Raw genomic sequence first — 21,086 nt, forward strand, 5'->3', positions numbered from 1 at the left:
GTGTGATATTCCTTTTTTGCTTTCGCTCTTTTCGGCGTCACGTTTCATCCCCGCGATCGTACTCGTAGAACGGGTCACGAGAGGGACCACGGAGGCAGATGGCGCTAAGTGAGAACCTCTTACCTAACATCTTGTCCCATCTTGTTCGGGTTTTCTTTTCGATAGATTCGAGATACAGATACAGAAGGATCAGGATGCTTGCACCAAGCCGGATACCAACACACCGTTCGGCAGCAAGCAGGATGCGATCAAGCGGCTTATCCGATACCATTGCATGTACGAGGAGAAGTGCGAGGAAAATGAAGAGGAAGAGCTGCAGTTCGAGACGACGGCCGAATGGTTTCCGGAAGCCTATCGCACCATGATGAACCGCTACCGACGGTTGATGATCAACGAATCGATGGTTAGCGCACACCGTTCACTGTCTCTTCACTTCGGTGTAAACTAATATGGTTGTCCTTTTGTTTTCCATTTGCAGCGCGAAGTGCGTACATCGGAACTGATGTTGGTGAACAAACTGTTCAAGGCTGACATTACGCAGGAGATTGAAGAGATTCAGGACCAGCTGCGGGACTCCGACGAACCGGCAACCAGCGCGGACGATGTGATATTTGTTTCATCGTCTGACGAAGAGAAACCGAAACGGGATGCCGAAAGTCCGTCGCCGCTCATGCCGCTCACGTTGCAGGATGTGTCCGATGATGGTGGTGAAGGAATTGGGAACAAGGAACTGCCCACGACGGTTGTTACCGGTCATTTCACCCATTCGGCGGGAAGCTCAGTGATCACAAGCTTGGAATCATCTCGGAAGATCAAGACAAAAGAAGAAACGGTAGTATCGGTAGTTAAAGGCCAATCGATGACGCAGATGTTCGGTAGCCAGTCTGCGATCACCGGGAGCGAACTGTTCCAAAGCGCTTATCAGCACTCGGCCAACAACTGCTCTCCGATGCTTCAGTCCGTGCAATCGAACATCGTTAAAACGCAAGCAGTGGCGATGCTGCGTGGCATGGCATCGTGTGAAAGGAAAGACCCTCCTCCCATACTGGACAGCTTCGATGATATCGAAAGTGAAATCAAACCGAGCTTCATAATGAAAAAATGTGACCCCGCCAGTGGTGAGGGAGAACTTGCCGACGAAAGAAAAGGTGACACAACAGTAGTGGGTTCATATCACCACGAGCAGGTCGTTCTCTCCGCTACACCACCAACGTTGCGTTATTTCAATCAAATGCAATCCAATTCCGCACCCAAAGAGCCCCACGGCATGATGATCGTTTCTAAGGAAACGAAACATCACCAGATGGGTGGAAGTTTGCCATCGGCGTCGTCGGCTGCCGTCGTTCCTCCACTCACGTCGGTCGCGACAACGCACGCCTCAGCCGGGCTGCGGCCAAGCACTGTGGAGCACCATGATGCATCGGCGTACGACGACTGGATGTGCTTCCCGAAAGATCTCAATTACTTCACCACACCGGACGGTGAGGGAAGCCGGCTGGGCGGAGAAACTGGGTCTCTGTCGTCCACTGGCAGAAAGAAAACGCCCGAAGAAGAGATACACGAAATGTTCAATTCGACCGACTCAAAGCTGGACCAACTGTTCAGCAGCAGCAGCGTGGACGATAAGCAACAATCGGCTGGTTCCTCACGCCTAGACTCACCATTGGCCGATTTCTTCGGCGTACACCACCAACAGCAACAGTCAATGCAGAGGCAGTTGACGACGGACGGATCAGGCGGTGGTGCTCTGTTCAACTGTGGACCATCGTTGAACCGGACCGGTGATAGCTCTTCCGAGAGCGGTGGTGGTCCGATTGGAAAAGCGGACGAAATGATGGACCGCCACTGGACTTCATCCGTGTTTCGCCCAGCAGAAGATACGTCTACTACGCCGCTCGTCGATGGTGCTAACTTTCTGCATAAAACGACCAACAGTTTCGACCTATTACACCACCAACAGCCAGCCAGCACCGGTAGCAGTGCGAATGTGACCCACAAACGCCATTGGTCAGCGACGACCAGCAGCAGCAGCAGCAGCACGACGTCTAGTTTGCAGTTTGTGTTGCACCCGGACCATGACGGGCTTACGGGAGAAAATCAGACCAAACGACCGTGTCTTTCCGGCAGCCGTACTGCTGAAGAGCAGCAGCTCCATAGCAACGCCGGCGGAGTAACTGTGCCCGGCGATGGTGACAAGCACGTCGATCATCGGTGGTTGATGGAGTGTTCGGGAAGTAACGATAGTAACTCGGAAATTAATATAGTGCCCCCGAACCGCCACCATCATGCGACCGTCGGCGGCTCGAACAGTTCCTCCACGCCGACGACGACGGCGGCGACGTCAGGTAACGATCATATTCTTCTTAACAACAATCGTAGTAACACCGGTGCTGGTAGAGGCATTGATGGTGGTGGTGGTGATCTAGATAGCATTCGCTGTGGCTCGGCACGGGGCACGCCTGGTGATGGAAGAGTGGCCAATGCCGGCGAGAGTGCTGATGGTGGTTCCGTGGATCCGAACAATCGTTGCCTCGGCACTGGACGGGACTCGAGTGAAATTTCGACTAACATCAACACGCTCCGTAGCTCGAATAACAATAACTGTAGTAATAACAACAGCAACACCCATAGCAACCACAACAACAGTAGCAACCATAGCCATCACCAGCAGCAGCATCATCATCACGGAACAATGTCGAAGCGCACTTCCTGGAACGGTGATATTCTGCTGGCGTCGGCGACGGAGGATGTTGAGCATCATCATCGGCACGTGCTCGATATGCTCGATACTAATCTTAGCCTAAGCCTAAACAACCTTAACAGTATCTGTAACGACACGAGCCTGCTCGACAACAGCGGTGATCCGACGGACGTGCAACACCATCACGACCAACAGCAGCACCTTCAGCAACAGCAGCTATTGCTGCATCATCAATCGGAACAGCATCAGGAAGAAGGTCATCTTCTTCACAGCCAGCTACACAATCACGACCATCATCACCACCACCCCCACCATCAGCATGCTCATCAGCTCCATCATAATCATAATCATCACATGCCTGGATTGGTGGGAAAGACCAAAAGTTGTTACGGCCATGCGGATGATTTGATGACGGACGGTGGTGGTGGTGCTGCAGGTGCTATCGGTGGCGGCAGTGAACCGACAACGGGCAGCGTCGATACGGCAAAACTAATCCTTGGCGGTGGTTGTAGTAGCGTTAGTGGTGAAGTAATTAGAGCTGGTGGTAGCGTTGATTGCTCACAGCAACAGCAACAGCAACAACAACATCAGCAACACGACAACAACGGCCATGCCAAAATCAACTATCTCGATCGTGAACTTCTAGGCTTGGATCCGGTCTCGGATGATGCGGCTGGCCGGGCACCAGTCATCAACATACATCACGGCGGCATGCTCAAAGATGGCGACGGAATGGCCGAAACATTCCACGATCACCGTCAGCAACAAGAGCAGCAGCAGCAGCATCACCACCAGCAAACGCTGCACGATCTGCATCATCTGAACCATCAGCTGGCGTTCGATGCGCTGGGTGGAGCCAACTTCGATGAGGACATCAACCGCCAGGTGCAGAACGCAATCGACAGCATACTGAACCTGCAGAGCAACGAAACGGATGCCGCCGCCCTGCAGTACTCGCTCGATCACTCGTTTCTGCCCGACAGTCCGCTCAACAGTCTAACGTCCAACAGTTCCATGGCCAGCGGTTGCCCACCCACGCCCGGGATGGTTGGAAACATTCACACACTGCCGGAGGAGCTGCAGGGTCATCAGCACGTGATGCAAAATCAACACCACCGCCAGCTGTCGTCGATAGCGGCCGTCCAGCAGGTAGGTCTCGGGAAGCGCAAGTATCCGAACGATTGCCCCTCGCCGATGATCGGTATTTCGCCGGACGATGGTAGTCCGATGGGTCCCGGCAGTAGTGGAAGCAGCAACAGCAGCAACAGCACCATCAGTAGCTTGAGCAGTGTTAACAGTGCCAGCGTTAGCATCAGCATCAGTAGCAACAGTGGAACGAGTCTTCTCGGCAACGCAATGGTGAACCATCACTTTGGCGCACCGGACGTGGATCCGATGAAGGCGATCATCAAATCATGACAACTTTCCCTCGGAATTGGTGGTGGTGGTCCGATGATGGAAGGAGATGCCAGAAGCATAGCACTACCTGCAGTCTTGCTGTCGCCAGCTGCTGGGGCGGGTGGTGCTACGCCTCATACCGTAGTGTCCATGCCGGCCACGGCGACCAAGGTCTAAAACTAAACACGACACGAATGTGAGCGCATTACTCACGATAATACTTATTACTATTATTTCGATATTTTAGTGCTCGAAAAAAAGCCGAAGAAAACGGAAGACTTTATTTATATTTGTTGTCACCTCTTTTGTTACTTATGTCTGACCAGAAAGTAAAAAGTGTATAATGTAGGAGCACTTTTGCTTCTTGTGATTTTAGCTCAAAACTTTTCCTACAATTTTAATTGCAACAGACACAAATTTCCATGGCATAGCGTTTTTTTGTCGTTCACCGCGAGTCTATTGTCCTTTTTTACTGCTCTTACCTGTTGCGATGTAATATTATGCGTAGCATTTACATGCGATACAGTTCGTTCTTCACGAGGAGGAAACATCGTTTGGCTTTAAACGTATTATGTGACAATAACACCCTTTCTTCAACGTAAGGCAAACTGTGGTGCATTGTCTTAAGTTTTTTAAATTTGATTTTGGAATAGAAAGCTAGAACGGCACAATCACGCACAAGATAAAACTATATTTGCTTCAACACATTGAAAGACCGAGGCCAGACACCACTTTTTAAAAAATGTTTCCGTGATGCGAAAGCAGCCCTTATCCTCGTTTTTTCCTAGTTTGGGCTTTTAGTTTATTGGCTTGGCTCCTCGTTTACAGTATGATAGGTTTTAACATTTTCCCGCTACCTGGTTTTTGTTGTTTCAATCATTTTCGTTGTTCGACATTACCCTGTTCGACGATCTCATAAAACGTTTATCGTGGAGTAAAGCAGAGACACTAGACTTTTCACACGGTGAGAGGGCAACGGCAGTGGTTGATTGGTTGTTACACTGCAACGTACGTTCGGATCCAAATCCGCAGTGAAATGGCGTGGAAACGATTCGGGGATGAGCCACCGACATGAAGATAAATGATGGATCGTAATAAATCTATACAAGATGCGAAGATAATAAATCTATCCAAGAAGATGCGGCACAAGGAAAGCAAGCACTAGAGTGCATAAACGAATGTAGTACTTGTGGCGATGGTAGCGACTTAAGGAGGTAAGCTAATTTAGCTAAGACAAAACAAAGCAAAAAAGAATAACAATTGTGTAGAGCGGATTAGGTGTAAGTTTAGTCGTACGCGGTAGTATATACGGAATCTATTGTACATATGATGCGCGCAGTCGCGGTTGGACAAGGATAATAGAACACCCTATTCTTATATAGTTGCGTTGGCACCAAGGTGCAGTCCTTACCAAGGAGCGCGCCCTGGCGTGAGTGAGAACGACGAGCGAAGCTGCCGGCAATTGGTCGGCCACGCTTCGATACCGCAATCCGGGGAAGTTGGAGAGCGCCAAAAGTCCCTCCCAAAAATAATAATCATAATAAACTAACGCAAGCCGTATCAGTGTACCAGTGTGACGAAAACGATTATCAACGATAAGATAGAGCAAAGATGGGCGGGCGTTGTTGAGACCGTTTTATCAAACCAGTAAAGTTTCAGCGGTAGCAACGGGGGAGGCAAATGGTGCGAACAATTGCGAACGCATCCACAAACCACATTTTTAACAATGGTTCAATTTTTAAGGCGCACGAAGACAAGTGTGTCGTCGACGCATTACAAAGCTACAAATGGAATATGTTTTTAATGCGAGACTTGACGTGAAGTTGATTTGAATGTGCTACCAGTACGATATAAGAATGCAGCAACACACACACCTATATGTAACACACGAACAGCAAGCAAAACTTTAAGTGACAAAGCCAAAACAATAATCAAAATCAGTGAAAGCAAACCACGGACCATTACCATTTGCTGCTGCGCACTCAAGGTTCCGAAACAATGATGAATTTACAGACAGATATAAGACACAGATTTAGCCACGGAGAAGCCCTGGACTGTGGAAGAGATTAATAAAAACATATACATATTATACTGAAAGGAATATCCGTTTGTGGTTCGAGAGGCATACTTTTCATTATCGAAAAGTGTTGCACATAAAAAGACCACTTTCGCACGAAGAAAGTAGCGAGCGCTGATTTGGATTGGAGGCGAATGGTTTTAATGACACGTCACCGGACCACAGGAAGAGCCGGACCTCTCTAAAGCGTGGTGTGTGTGTGGAGAGACCCGTAAATGGAAATCTTTTAAAGAAAAACGAGAACCACGAGTTTTCGAGTCCCAAAAGAAGTGTTAGTTATTTTCCGTTCCGCCTTAGTTTGTTTTGGTTAATACAATTTTAGGAACAAAACAAAATGAACCCCGTGCATAACAAGTGGTAAAAGACCGAAAAGTGTTGGACATTTATAGACCTAAACCCCCAGGCTAAACAGAGTAGACACCGAGTGTCACCGGGATTCTATAGAAAATAATTTGCCCATTTATTCTACTCGACCAAACGAAACACAAAAATCAAACAAATGAGAATAACTAATATTCAAAATGTCCCAGAATCGGCCACCGCGCGAAAAAAGGATGAGGCCGATGAAGATTTGGCTTGTCTTTTCTTTGTTAATCTGTTTCAGACACGGACCTTTTCGAAGGTCCACCCCGCGACCTTCTGTTCCCGGCAAACCGGGTAGCCGAGGCCGATTCGAAGAAACTGCGATTCATCGCAATTTTGTTTTGTACTGTTGCGTGTTCGATAAAGCGATGACGATTAGACGATTAGCGAAATAATGTGCGATTGTAATGCTTATTAATGTAAAATTTAACACCGAAAACGAGAAGCAAGCCCCCTTTAAGGGTTCTCGCGCAGGAAGAATGACCGTATGGAGAGTGCGCGGGATTTTGCACGACATGAAGTTAGCACACAAAACACACAAACACAAATGAGTTATTCATAAGTAGGTAATTGGTTTTTCTACTTTTCTGTTTCATGTATTTCTATCTTTATTTCTTTGAATTAATTAAATTAATATTTATAAACCACGTGAAAACAACAACACACACAGGAGAAAATGCTCATTTGCGAGAAAAAGGCTGGGGAGGACAGAAGAAGGATTTTATTGAAGTGAAGATGACAAGATGGCAAACATTAGATAATGAGGGGCCGCATAGTTGTGCTGCCCCAAGCCTCCAGCCTCACTGTTGCTCGCGGTTGAAGCCGTAGCCGTTCACGTGCTCAAAACGACTCGGGCATCGCATTGGCAAGCCACAAAGGTGCAAATGCGCGGCTGTGTTTAGCTCTCATCGGTTGTGGGTAGCGCCACCAACACTGGGCTGGTGGCACACTCTCTCTTCGTCAGTTTGAACAACTTTCATTGGAGAAAACGTAAGCAGCGTGTTCGCCAACGGATAAAGATTTGGAGCAAATTGGCAAAGATGAATTGGCGCTAAACTCATCATCAAAATCTATCTCCCGCCGACGGGACAAAATTGAAGCGCAAACACATTTTGGGCTGGCTGCAATTTCAAACACGATAACTCATTCCCTGTCGCTTCGCGTTTCGTTATCTCCGCACGATGGACAATAAAATATCGTAAATCTTGCGGTGGAGCATGGCGCCGACACTTTTTTGTCCCGATATAAGGCAGAATATCGACCGAGTTGTGTTTTGATTCGTCGAACCGTAACTCAATTTGCATCGCAGCAAATCAGAGCAATATCAGATCATGGCGAAGCGGTCGGAGAGAACCGATCAATTGTACAGAAAACGTTAAACACGGGAGTGGAAGTGTGGAAGCCCGTCGAGCGGGAGCACGTTGATAACATAATAACGGCAAGATCATTTCACACAGGTGTACAGGAGAGCATAAGTGAGACCGATACATGCGATGAACGGACGAAGCAATGTTTCAAAGAGAAATGGACGAAAAAATAATCTATCAAAATACAATAAAAAACAGATGATTTTTATTGAATACAGTAGCGCAAGACTTGAAAAAATCCGCTGTGTTTTTTTTAATTCGAAACTCGGGAACCGAAAGAAACGGCAAAGCTAACGTTGGGGACACCAATGAAACATAAAAACAGCTCAATGTGAGAGAGTTCAGTACACAAACAATCCCCAAAAGTTTCTTTCTGATCGCGTTGGGTTCGATTTTTGTGTTTGACTACCATTCCGCGACATCCATTGCAAGACACTCTTCGTTGCCTGAGGTTATGTAATGTTTGCCGAGCTGCGGATCATTCTATTGGCGCACTGTTGAAAGGCAAAAGGACCGCCCGGCGTAGGCATATGGCCACTAGTTAACGAGCCTTGGCTGTCATGCTGAACGGTACTGAACAGCTCCGGTTATGTTGCGCCGTACGTCGGCTACGACTAATTGGCCACGTGCGCGGTAACGTCGCGTAACGCCACGGGCGGCATTCACTGGGTCATCAAACAGTGTGGGGGGGAGCGGTCTATGGAGTCTCTCGTGTTTTCACTCTCCTTTTCCACCGCCTTCCGTCGGTCTTCGATTCGTCCACGGTGGGGCCAGTGACCGCCATCTTGCCCCGGCGCCGCGAGTTCCGTTCGGAAATGCGAGTCATTAAACGCCATCGCGCGGTGCGACGGAGACTGTGGGTCACATTCGATTCAGGGTCAAGAGCGAGCCACGGCTGAGTCCCAATGCTGGCTGGGGTGAGCTCTATCGATCTATCGATAAACCGGTTGATATTGAACGCTCGCCCGATCGTGACGCCAGCCGGCAACAATGCGCAAACAGTAACAGTGCCGGATGCTGCTGGCCGTGGCCGTGAAGCAAGGAGAAGTACGCCGTGCGCCGACCACGACTCCCTCCCACCACCATGAGTTTCTGAGTGGTGCACTTGGTGACTTCGGCGCCCGAAACGACGATCGCAGCGTCAGTTTCCTTTCAAACGTTCGCCCGCGTAGATCGTGCCGTGATCGTGACCCGCGACGCTACGGTTCTTCCGGTTGTAGGCGGCAGTGAATTGTGATCCGTTTTTTTGTGGAACCTATATCAAGGAACAGTGGGCTCAGTGTAAGATGGGCGAGACGAAGCTCGCGCAGTCCAACTCGCTCCCGAAGCTGGCCATCAGCAAGCCGCAGCCGGATGGCGGCGAACCACAGACCGGAACCACTGTCGCCAACGGCGGCGCAGAGGATCACTACGATCCGTCCGTCCGCATCCTGCACATTCCCAGGCAAAACGATGGCTCCTGCGGTTTCCATCTGACGCGCAGTAAATGGGATCCGTACCCTTGGGTAGGTCGGCCAATTGGGGGCCTTTTTGAACGGAACCTCAGTGCCTCAGAGAGCTGGTGGTACATCTTGTTGCCAAGGTCACCCAAACTGGCTTTTTAGCGAAGACGTGAGAATTATGTGCCGTAGCGGCATCTCTTTGGCCAACAGCACACAATCAAAAGCTGTTGACTAACGGTCCCATCGGGTGGACAAAGCGCCTTCAGAAAGACTGGTTTGATAGATTGTGTTGTTTCCTCATGATGGGCCAACAGCACATTGAAAAACCCACCCCAAACCTTGAGCCAGACCTTGGCCGGTACAAAGAGAAAGCCACGTCACATCTACAATTCGCATCGACTTCGAGTATTTGGGACATATTTGGCACTTTTTGTGGCACGCGAACTTCACGGTCCGTTACGCTTTTGGAATGTTTCTTGCGGCAGTTCGTGAACTTTACTCAACACATTCCGGTGCTCCTATGTTGGGCCATTTGGAAATCAATTTGGGCCATTTCGTTACCTCAATTTCTTTCCCAAAACGGTGACCAACCCCTGAGCCAATTAAGTTTAAAAACAATCCACCCTAAATCGGCATCCCTGTACATCGTATGCGACAAAGTTTCACTTCCTGCGCCGATTACCTACGTCTTCGCCCCAGCTCCATCGCGCTCGGTGACCTTCACCTTCTCTCGTGCGGCGCCGCAACGAAAACGAACCGTTCGATCTGCGGATCCGGGGGCCCTCAAGGAGAGCTTCTTTCGATCGCCTACAGCGCTCCGCCTGAGTTGATTGTTGTTTTTGCTTTTCGTTCCATTTATTTCGCCTGCTCGACGGTAGGTCAGCGGTGTCGATGCAGACTCTCCGGCCGAGGTTACCGGGTTGAAGGTTGGCGACTGCGTGTTGGAGGTAAGCTTGTTCCGGCTCGGGTCTGGGTCTGGGAAGCTTTCGCTCATTTCCTCCACACCATGTTAACCGGTGCTGACTTCCCAAAGGTCAACAACGAAGATGTGCTCGGCATGCGTATCTCGGAGGTGGCCGCGCTGGTCCGGGCCAAGACAGACATCGTGACATTGCTCCTGTGGAGCACCGGCATGGAACCGGCCTGTAACCCGGAGTCGCTCTGCTGCGGCCCGATGCCGATCAACCTGGAACGGCTCACCGCCAGCATGCAGACGATCGTGGCCGCCCTGGAGTGCCCGGTGTGCTTCGACACGATCCCTCCGCCCGTGTTCCAGTGTCAGAATGGGCACCTGGTTTGCTCGCGGTGTCGGGTCCGCGCCGATCGCTGCGCCATCTGTCGGGAGCGCTACACCCTCGGCCGTTCGCTGCTCGCGGAGCAGGTTTTCCAGTCGATCACCGAGGCGTTCAACCTGAGCGAAGGTTCCGATGGCCGTCTCAGGGAGCGGCTCTTCGGGGCGCGCTGTTCCCGCCGTGCGCCGCCTCCGGAGGGGACGAAGAGAAGCCCCTTCAACAGTGAGGGCCAGCTGACGGCCGCCAGTGGTCGACCGCTTCATTCGCACACGCACAAGTTTCTAGCCCGCATCATGGGTAAGGCGAGCTCGGTGGACAACCTGGCCAAACCGCAACCACCGCCACCGGACGTAGTGGGCGACCTGCAGACAGCGAAGGGCAAGTCCTTATCCCTCTCGTCGAGCGATATCTTCAAGTGAGTGAAGCCTCCCGTCAGGGGAATGACCATCGGGACTAAATTGTGATCCGGTTTACAGGCGCGACAACTCCGTGTCGGTCCTTCGGTGCCCTTCGGCCAACCGGCTGGCTCCGGAACTATCCGCGTCCTACAGCAGTCTCACCGTGCGTCGTCCGACGTCATCGATGTCCTGCAACGCTTCGGCCGAAAGTCTCAGCAGCATTCCGGAGCACGGCATACAGTTGACTGTCCCCGCCCGGCTGCCATCGGCCGGCTCGGACACCCCCGAAGCCCCGTATCATTGCCCGTGCGGCGAGTACTGTAACGACTTAATCGTCGGTAAGCCCATTACGCGGCTAAGTTATTGGCCGACCTCCCGGGTGACGGTTTCTTCCTCCCTTTCTAGCCCTTGAGCTACACGATCACGTCACGGTGCACCACCGGACGCCGGTCATATCCTTCGGGACGGCCTCGGCCGAGATATCGCTGCCTCCGAGGACGCCAGTCGACAACGCGTGTTTGCTGCTCGTGCTCGATGGCTATAAATTTTGGTTGAAATTAATCTCCGACACTAGGTAAGAAGTGGGCTTCTGGGTGCTAGTGACCTGTGCTAATGCTCCACACTCCACAGCACGGTCGGTGACATCTTCCTGTCGGCGCTGCTCGAGGGCGGACCGGAGCAGGCGAAGAACTACGCCCTGGAGGTTATCATCCGGAAGGAGGGATTCGACCAGATCCTCGGCAAGGAGCTCATCTCCCGCTCCGAGGTGCACTCGATGGTGGACAAGTCGTGGAACGACCTGGTCCACACGAAGGCCGGCGTGTTTTACACGGGCGTTTGCATACGGGCCACCTTCAGCCCCGACACGGAAATCCTGCTGAAGGTGTCCGTCAAACGGTTGGCTGACTTGTGAGCGCCCCCCCTGCAAGATGCTGGTTTATGTTGGTATAATTAACCGACAATTGTGTGACCTTCCGAGAGCTTCTCGATGATGCCATCCGAGTCGAACGATTCGGCCTTCGTTGGTAAGTGGGGAGCTAAAGGAGCAGATGGCTTCCAGTGTCTGACTTGACTTGACTGTAAAGCGGATTGTATTGTTAAAGAGTGTTGTGTTAATAAAGTATATTATTCATCGTTAATAGGTCGAAGTCACAGTTCGGAGCTTCTATTCCGATTATACTTGTAATTTATGCAAGCTACGTTCAGATTATGTATGGATCTTCGAAAATTGAGAAATTATTTAATTCGAAGTTAGGCCACTGGAACTTCCCAAGGAGCCACGAGCTTTCAAATCGCCGGCGAGCCGTCGACAGGACGGCAAAACGGCCTGCCAAAGGGCACCAGGTGCAGTTAGGGGATCGCCTTGTGGGTAGTCTCGGAAAAGTCCATGGCCCGAGAACACCTGGGACAACTGGAAGTCCACATGTAGACCCAGCACGCAACATCAGGAATAACGCGACAAACCCACCGCTGGTATCGGCTAGTTCCGCATCAGAGTCCTCCGGACCCACGTCGCTCGGTCGGTCCTTTTCACCACATCGGATCGGCAGCGGATGGTCTCCTTCGACTTGCAATCCACCCAGAAGCCGACGTCAACGCTTGCGTGCTGGCGCGCCGCTCTGTGGCTCCTAATGACGGGTGTCTCCGTCTTCTCGAGAGTCAGAGACCGGTGTACCGTTCGGATGAACTCCTCGGTAGCTACCTGGCTGCTTCTACGCTGGTGGCCCGTACGACAGGTCGTTAGCGAAGTCATCGCTTCGATTTTACTAGACCAAAGGCAACGGTTACTGCAATAGTTCGAACGCACCACTATTCAAAGGACCAACCGTTCGCGAGGAGCTCTTGCGATTGAATATTCAATTCAGCTCTATGATAATCTTCCACATACATGAACACTACGAACGGCGGTGAACCAGTGCTGTATAGTTTTATATTTTGCTGTTACGCGGTATTCTGCTACATATAACCCCTGTTGTTGGAAGCATTCATTTTAATATGATAATCACGGCCATACCGTCCTGCACACGATTATGTTTAACTTCCAGTTTTGCAATCTGGGAGTGAGAGAGAAACATTCGACGAAGACTTCAGAGATTACGACGATCGTCGATCTTAGAAGTGATGAACACCGCAGCAACAACCTTAGCGGCCTGAACGAGGATTACACCGGCTGGGTGGTTTCAGTTGTGGTCAACAACCCAACGAGTCCGGATCGGTCCGCGAGCGTCTTTCATTTCGGACGTAGTGTTTACCTTGGTAGCGAGTTTGGGAATTCCGTGATCCCTCTGCATTACGTATTGTGGCATACTTGTGAGTCAAAAAGGTTATCGTTTGTTAGCATGGCTCGGTGTTGGAGCTACACAATAGCAGCATTCGGCACACTGGTGCTACTGATAGCACCGGGTACGGGACAAAGCTGCGGCCGACGACAAGTAAACATAACGTTTCTCATCCACAAGGGCCAGGAAGCTAAACCGGGCTACTGGCCGTGGCATGCAGCCTTGTTTGAACGTAAAGCCAAGTTGTTCGAATACATCTGCGGCGGATCGATTCTAGACCAGAACACCATCCTCACGAGTAAGGTTCGATGGCGTGAAGAAGAAGCCTGTTAAGTAAACGGGAGTTTTTTTTCCCGTATCCCTTAAAAGCATTTCACGTGAAGCTGATTCGCTCCACCATTTCTAGCTGCACACTGCGTGGTAACGCCGGGCGGTTTGAAGGCCGTGGAGACGCTGTCGGTTCATGTTGGTCGTAACCGATTTTTAATAGCCGACACACGAAGACGGGAGCACGCAGCATATCAGCTGATTCACCATCCAGGTTTTGTCATCGACGATTTTGCGAACGACATTGCCATAATTAAACTAGCCACCGATATCACCTACTCAGACTACATTCAACCTGTCTGCCTCTGGAACCGTGATACCAATCTGCAGTCGATCGTGGGAATGAAAGGGTTCATCGTTGGGTTCGGCTTGAACGAAAAAGATGTAGTGTCGGATTACCTTAAAGATGCGGAAATTCCGGTCGTTGACAGTTATACGTGCATTAACAGCAATCCTGGTGCGTTCAGCTTCAAGTTGAAGCCGGAGATGTACTGTGCCGGGAATCGCGATGGAGTGAGTGCCTGCAACGGGGACAGCGGTGGTGGCATGGTTTTCAACTACGCCGATGTGTGGTACATTCGGGGTCTCGTGTCGTTCATACCGCAGCGTGATCAAAAGTCCGTATGTGACCCGACCCAGTACACAGTGTTTACCGATGTGGCGAAGTACCTAAGCTGGATCCAGAAGAATTTACGACAGGCTAATGAAGTTGGAGGTCCCAGTGGCGATCCGGTTCACACGAGCGTGGACCGAAACCCCAAACTTCGTCTTTTGAACCTGGATGTCTGTGGTACAAATCGCTACGTAAATACCCCCGAATTTGACAGACAGGTATTTTTGGGCTACCCTTGGATGGGTCTACTCGAGTACGCAGTGGAAGGAGAGCGCGAAAGGCAAACCCTTTGTCACGCAACCTTAATTAGTGACCGATATGTTTTAACGGCCGGCCACTGTGTCAGCAGCCCTCCGAGACGCTCCAGATTGTAAGCATTACCACACAAACGGCAAATGAATAGTAGAAAGTTTACCGAATGGTCATCTGTTCCTGTTTGTTTCAGAACCGCTGTACGATTTGGTGATTACGATCTCTCTACATCAAGGGACTGTGCAACGGTGAACGGGCAGCAGGAATGCGCACCACCAACGCAAGTCCTTCGCATCGAATCAGCGATCGTCCACCAGGACTTCAACAAACCAAAGTATGCCAATGATATAGCCCTGCTGCGACTGCGCGAAAAAGCCATCATCACGCAGAGCAACGTCAAGCCGATCTGTCTCCCGGTCACCAACGACCTGCGTAGCCACAAACCGACAAGCTATACGCTCACCGCGTGGCCGATTGGTGGCAACACCCTTCTCCGATCGCAACGAGAAATCGTCGATTCGGTCGAGTGTCAGGCGAACTATACGCAACATTCGATCAATTTGGAAAAAACCTTCCACCAGCTTTGCCTCAAGCAGGATGCAAATTCCGCAGCATGTCGTTTCCCAAAATCGGCTGCAACGTTGCAGACGGTACAGAAACTGCAGGACGATGACCGATATGTGATGCACGGACTACTATCCCACGGTCCCAAAAAATGCACTCATACCTATCCTGATGTGTACACGTACATTGGCCCTTACATGGACTGGATTCTAAGTAAGATAAACGAATAAAATGCCTACTTTTTTCTTCCAACTAACAAATGTTCATGTCAACTCTCCAGAATGTAGTCACTTTTCGAGATAAGAAATCAGGTCGATGTTACGGTTGATGGGACTTACGAGCCTAACTGTTCTCAAACAAAAACCTCGTTTCGTTTTAATTGCTTAATAGGCTACCGCATAAACTGCCTAAGGTTGATTTTCGGAACAAAGTTCCGAAATTTTGATAAGGTAATTTTTCAATTTATTGTTTTAAATGTTGCTCTGCATACGGGAGAACCTGTGGTGTTCCGCCGATACTGGTCTCTGTGGTAAGACCGGATAGGCAGGAATGCAATTTTTCACCACCTTTTAATGGATAACATGATTGTTATACTTACAGCAGAAGTCCATGTGCTTATATTTCGTTATGGTACATTAGTGCTAGCTCTCTGCAGCTGAAAAGCAAGTTGGCTGTAGCCAGTCTCCAGTGCCTAAATACCTCAGCTCTATCGGCCAACTCGCCATATCGCTTGCCGCTCATTGCGGAGTATTCTCCTTGCAGAACGCAAGTTTGCTTGGGCGTTTGCGAGCGCCTGACACCATCATTGAACGACCTCGTCCGATCTTATACGACAGTGGCAACTCCTTGTTTAAACTCTTATGCTATGGGATTAGCAGAAAGCGAACTTAACACATAAATTGAAATTTGCATAAAAAAGTTAGGTGAACAATTAAATGTTGGAATATAGCAACCGTTAGCGTCCATAATAACGTTGTCACTTCTCTTTTGACCATCACGAAGCACACACGTTTTATCCTGATTACTGCGCAAAACCACGCTCTCTTAATATTAAAACATAACAACAGAGAATAAATAACTAAATAAATGCGAGCCCTTGATTTTATATGCTTGACAGCAATCAACCGTTGCAAGCCATTTACATTCAAAAAAGGCTTTTCGCATGATAAAGGCCTCAAGTGGAAACATTTCATTTCGCATAAGTACATTTCACAGTGTACTGAAATATTTTACCAGATATTAAACAGGAAATATTTCTCCCATACCGCCTGCAATTCAAATTTAAATTTTTCGGTTGAAACTCTTGCTTATATTTGAAAATAAAATGTTTGCAAATTCTCGACCGAAGCGTGCGTAAACAGTTTTATTCCCACAACGCTCAGGTTAAGCAACAAAGTTGTGTGCGTACATTATTCAATGTTTCAAAAACGTTTTAAAGAATGTTTTTTTAAATACTGTTTTCGAACAAGATAACTGATACGTTCAAGCAATATATTCCATCTGATACGCTCATGTGGTTGTTGCGAAACTATTACATTTTTTTGTTTTGTGAACGCACTTTGTTCAACGAACGTAACGAGAAAGTTACCATTGTGGTGCGGTTGTTACCATTTGCTACGCGGTCGTTGTTTCTTTCCGAGTGAATGATTTGTTAACGACCCTCTGAAAGAGCCCTCCTTAGGTGGCTTCTGCCCTCAGAGGTCGCGAAACACATGTTTTCTTGTGTATCAAACGCAAGTTTTGCAGTTTTATTTCATCTGCTTAGATTGTGTCTAAATTGGATCACAGGCTGCTCAGCGTAGTGTCGTCGGAAGACACTAAACGACGCTAAATGGTATCGAAGGCGGCGCCCGGGAAACATCGAATTTTCCCAATTTCGGAAGGGGTCGCGTTTGGGTGGCTTTATCAGTCTTTGCGCGAAGGGCCGCAAGCCGCACACGATGCATTCTTCATTACGCTGTGCCGCCGACGATCCGCACGCGGATCTGACGCCGGTCAGCCTTCGTGCGGACATACTGTTTGCTGCGCAACACCTCCGCACGGCTCCGCTCGAGCGAAACGGGGCGTCCACACCAGGGGGCGGCCACATCCTCTTGCGGTGCCCCGGTGGTGGTGGTGGTGGCCAACTGCACCTGCCAGTGTCCCGCTGACTCGTCTCCCAGGTACCACAGCCACCACAGGGACTCGGCCGGTCGCTCGGGGCAGCGGAACTTCGTTACGAAGAACACCTGGCCGTGGGTGGACTTCGGAGCGGTTGTCCGCGGGATCACCACGACGCAGGCCAGCAGCGAACCGCTCGGTCCGTCGTCGGCGAGCGTGACGTCCACCGTGTCACCGGCGGTCACGTAGTGCTGCACGACGCCGGTTTGGTGGGACTTTTGCAAGTGAATCAGAATGTCATGTTGATTTTCCATACGAGGGCATGGCTGACCGGTCGGGCAGTGGTAGCGAGCCTCGGATAATGATGCTGCCACTGCTGCTTCTGAGTTCCCCGTTGCTGTCGCAGGCTCGGTCCCATTAGGGCCGATGTTTGCTTTCAATTTGAATGCGTGTTTATGCGTGTGATGAGATTGATGCTGCTGCTGTTGCTGGTGGCGCCGTTGATGTTCTCGCAGCATTAGCGGCAGTCGCCGTGCGTGAGACTCTTTCTGCAGGTGTGCATCGGTCGTTCGGTCCGTCGGTGCATGATCAGCTGCTGGCCCAGTAATGGATTAATAGAAGGAGAACGAATAAAGGAAAAAGGAATTTAATTAATTATCTCATAATGAATGAACAAAAAAGGTAACAACATGTGCAGAGCAAATCCTGGAACCAGTGGAACGATGGCCCCTCAAGCTTGAAGAAAATGGAGAAAAAGCCCACCTTCAGGGAGCAGGATTCAATGCGAGACGGAACTCTTCCACAGTTTCTTCATGTGCTCGTAAGGCAATTAAAATATCGATCGACAGGCGTCAGGGTCTGTTGCTGCGTGAGAAACAATGCACCTGAGTTCTGATGTCGTTCCCTGGCACAGGGTGCACGTTATTTATTTTTAAAACTTGTTTCCGACTGCCAACTGCTGACTGCTGAGAAATATTCATGACCGAAGTGGATCGTCAGCTATGAATATGGAGTGTATACCAGCCATGAATGAATCGATGGACTGAATTTAATTAGGCATTGTATTTTTAGGAACCATGCATGGTTATGATACTTTAAAATGGTGATTGGAAGTGAATTATCTACGCATCATGACACAATTCTAAAAATCGATTGCTCTATCAAGCTCTATTGTTACACACATTCGTAATATGGTATTGGTTTTACAGAGACCTGCATTTGTTGAAAATAGCTCGTTTACTATTCATAAATAATATGATTATTAGCTTGGGGTAGATTAAAATTAGATTGGATTGAAGCTTCTGACATTAGGATCTCCTAAAATGGTTAAACACATAAAATTACTTTAACCTTCTATGCCTTACAAACATCTTATGATCAGGGTAATCTAATAACCTTAGCTCAGCACACATCGCACCCGAAGTGAATCTCTTTACTTACCTTCGTGTCCGAGGGTTTGCACCAGATAGTGGAACAGCTTGTCGGCCACGATGCACCGGGAACGACCAAGCACTTCGCGACAGATCGGGCACTTGCCAGTCTTGGCCCGGCATGCCGTGCAGATCAGATGCCCGTGTGTGCACTGCCACGACGGTGGCCGGATGATTTCCAGACACACCGGACACTCCAAAAGCCCGGCTATCCCCTGCAGGCAGTTGGCGAAGCGTGATAACGATTGCGGATTAAGGTTCTGGATGGACGAGAGAAAGATTCCGTCCGTTAGTTGATCAAGGAGTACGCCGATGATTAACGATCACTTACGTTCTTCTCGAAGCCGGAGTTCCACAGCAACAAACCGACGCCGGCCGGACTCGAACGGCTCGCTCGTCGGCTGCGCACACGTTTCGCGATGTCGATCACTTTCAGCCCAAGGAGATCTTCGCCATTCGCCTCCAGGACACAGTCACCGATCCGGACGCCGGCCAGGGCCGCACACGATCCCTCGACCACGCCGCTCACCCAGGGGTACGGGTCCCAGGGCGTGCGGCTCAGGTGCAGTCCGAGGCATCCCGCCTCGTCTGCTGGCACGAAGCAGTGCCTCAGTTGTTCGTCCGAAGCCGTCCCGTCATTGCTGGACCGCCGTGCCGCCGCCGTCGACTCCTTGGGCGGATGATCGTCTTCAACGATCTTGCTCAGGGCACGGGATGAGCCCTTGCTCAGTGCCGTTGACATCGCCCGGCTGGCATGTAGCGATCACTGCTCCAGGGGCCGAGGGGATCACTTTTCACGCGACTTGGTGACTTGCCTCGCTCGGTTTCAATGGAAGCTCACCGACGCAGAACTATGCCACCGCCACCGTTCACTATTGGGTTTGTCGTTGGAAAAGCAACCACCACAGAGAGAGTAAGAGAGAGAGAGAGTGAGCGAAGAGATAATATGAGCGATGGGAAAGTGAAGGAAAGTCTGCGCATAATGAGTGTAAATAAAGCGCAACGAGTTGGGCCGCCCTCTCCAACGCCGGTTAGGGGAACGCCATTTACGTCACCCCCGTCACTGCAGTGTGGGAATCATGCTTTTTTGCTAGATTACTGGAGCAAGTGGGTGGAAAATGATGGAAAACACCGGTCTAGCTCGCACGAAATCGGCAACGAAGCAACCCCATTCAAAGCTGTTGACCGTGGCAATGGGGACAGTCTTTTGCTTCTTCTTCTTTATTTCTCGTCACTCGAATTATGCTATCATTTGGTGGAAAGGTGAAAATTCGTCCTCCACGTCTTCATTCGGAAGGCGCACCGAGGGCTCGATAAATTACCGACAGACCGTTCGGATCGGTCCGTCGCGCCACCGCATTACAGTTACTTGGCCCAATTAGTTACTCTGTGGACTGTGATTTATGATGGAGTTGTGCCGGATGTTATCGAAACCGAAGCCTCCATTAGGGTGTTTGTAGGTGCGTTGTGTTTGTACCAAATTTGAAGTTGATAATTCCGGGAGGTATTAATTGTGTTCGCTTACCCTTTTTATTTAGCTAAAATGCACCAATGGTTTATTCACATCTTTTAAATAATTACATTTTACCAGTTTGTTCGTACATGGGAATTGTAGTCAAACAATTGTTTTTTTTTTCAACCTAACATTGTGTATTTTCCAAATATAAATAGGTTATTTGTAAATTGGCTATGTTTAGCAAAGGATCATCAAAGGATTAGAGATGGTTTAGACCAGCTCAATCCAAGCGAATGCAAGATTTATTAGGACAATTAACCGGTTTAGTACAAACATTTAAAGCTTTCAGAATTTTCATCGAACACTCGTTTTGTTTGAATCATAGCCATATTGGCGGAAAGACTAAAGCTTTTCCTGTAACAAAAAGCGGAACGACTTTCCATCGGACCCAATGCTTTGTTTGAAATGAGAACGCCTGAGTTTCTCGGTGTGAATGTGGGGTTTTTTTTCTAGATAATCTAAACAGATAACCACAACATTTGAAGTGAAGCTCCAGTCGAGTTCCAGCAGCGTTGGCAAAAAGTGTCATGTACTTTCCCTCGAGTGGTACCTGCCGTGACTCGCTTCACCCCATCGATCGCTAGACCACTTGCTACCACGTTTTATGCTCCGATTGCACCGCACTCCGGCCCATTACATCAGCCCACAACAACAAGTAGCAACAAGTCCAAACATTTGCTCACGACAAGAAAATCACATTTCACGCTCTTAAAACTATTAATAGCTGGGCGGAAACGTGCACCTTCGAAGATGTTACCATTTCTTTGTTGTCCATTGTGACACTAACGACCACCAAACCAAACAATGGTCTCCTGTTGTTCCGGACCAAGGTCGGGACCGGTCTGTGGTCGGTGGTTCGGGTGGGCGTTCGAAATAACAAAAACCAATAGTAACCAAACCCCGCTAGAGGTTGCCCGCTCCGTATCGTTTGTAAACACGGCCGGGGAAGTTGATTTCGCCGGACCGG

The 21,086-nt window shown here is 49.6% G+C and overlaps 4 protein-coding genes across 4 annotated transcripts in view; 3 read left to right on the forward strand and 1 right to left on the reverse strand.

The window, feature by feature from the left end:
• The window catches only part of LOC128272462 (mucin-5AC), a 36,672-nt gene extending 32,552 nt beyond the window's left edge, over positions 1 to 4,120 (forward strand). Inside the window, exons 6-8 of the mRNA XM_053010277.1 lie at positions 166 to 403; positions 479 to 2,345; positions 3,348 to 4,120. Of these exons, the coding sequence (XP_052866237.1) occupies positions 166 to 403; positions 479 to 2,345; positions 3,348 to 4,120 (2,878 nt within the window). The remainder of the gene's footprint in view (positions 1 to 165; positions 404 to 478; positions 2,346 to 3,347) is intronic.
• Positions 4,121 to 9,110: 4,990 nt separating this feature from the next.
• Positions 9,111 to 12,147, forward strand: LOC128272984 (uncharacterized). The gene is made up of 6 exons (XM_053010886.1): positions 9,111 to 9,411; positions 10,227 to 10,295; positions 10,382 to 11,055; positions 11,117 to 11,376; positions 11,444 to 11,612; positions 11,669 to 12,147. The coding sequence occupies exons 1-6, from the start codon at positions 9,193 to 9,195 to the stop codon at positions 11,949 to 11,951; spliced, it is 1,674 nt and encodes a 557-aa protein (XP_052866846.1). The 5' UTR covers positions 9,111 to 9,192; the 3' UTR covers positions 11,952 to 12,147.
• A 1,230-nt stretch (positions 12,148 to 13,377) lies between these two features.
• On the forward strand, positions 13,378 to 15,303 carry LOC128270208 (polyserase-2-like). Its single transcript, XM_053007611.1, has 3 exons — positions 13,378 to 13,615; positions 13,724 to 14,627; positions 14,703 to 15,303. Exons 1-3 carry the CDS (start codon positions 13,378 to 13,380, stop codon positions 15,301 to 15,303), a joined length of 1,743 nt encoding a protein of 580 aa, XP_052863571.1.
• Positions 15,304 to 16,873: 1,570 nt separating this feature from the next.
• Positions 16,874 to 19,370, reverse strand: LOC128273567 (uncharacterized). Its single transcript, XM_053011562.1, has 3 exons — positions 18,935 to 19,370; positions 18,614 to 18,863; positions 16,874 to 17,765 (listed from the first exon to the last, which is right to left on the reverse strand). The coding sequence occupies exons 1-3, from the start codon at positions 19,343 to 19,345 to the stop codon at positions 17,026 to 17,028; spliced, it is 1,401 nt and encodes a 466-aa protein (XP_052867522.1). The 5' UTR covers positions 19,346 to 19,370; the 3' UTR covers positions 16,874 to 17,025.
• Between the last annotated feature and the right edge of the window lie 1,716 nt (positions 19,371 to 21,086).

This window comes from Anopheles cruzii, chromosome 3, assembly GCF_943734635.1.
Source record: "Anopheles cruzii chromosome 3, idAnoCruzAS_RS32_06, whole genome shotgun sequence".
Lineage (NCBI taxonomy): Eukaryota > Metazoa > Arthropoda > Insecta > Diptera > Culicidae > Anopheles > Anopheles cruzii.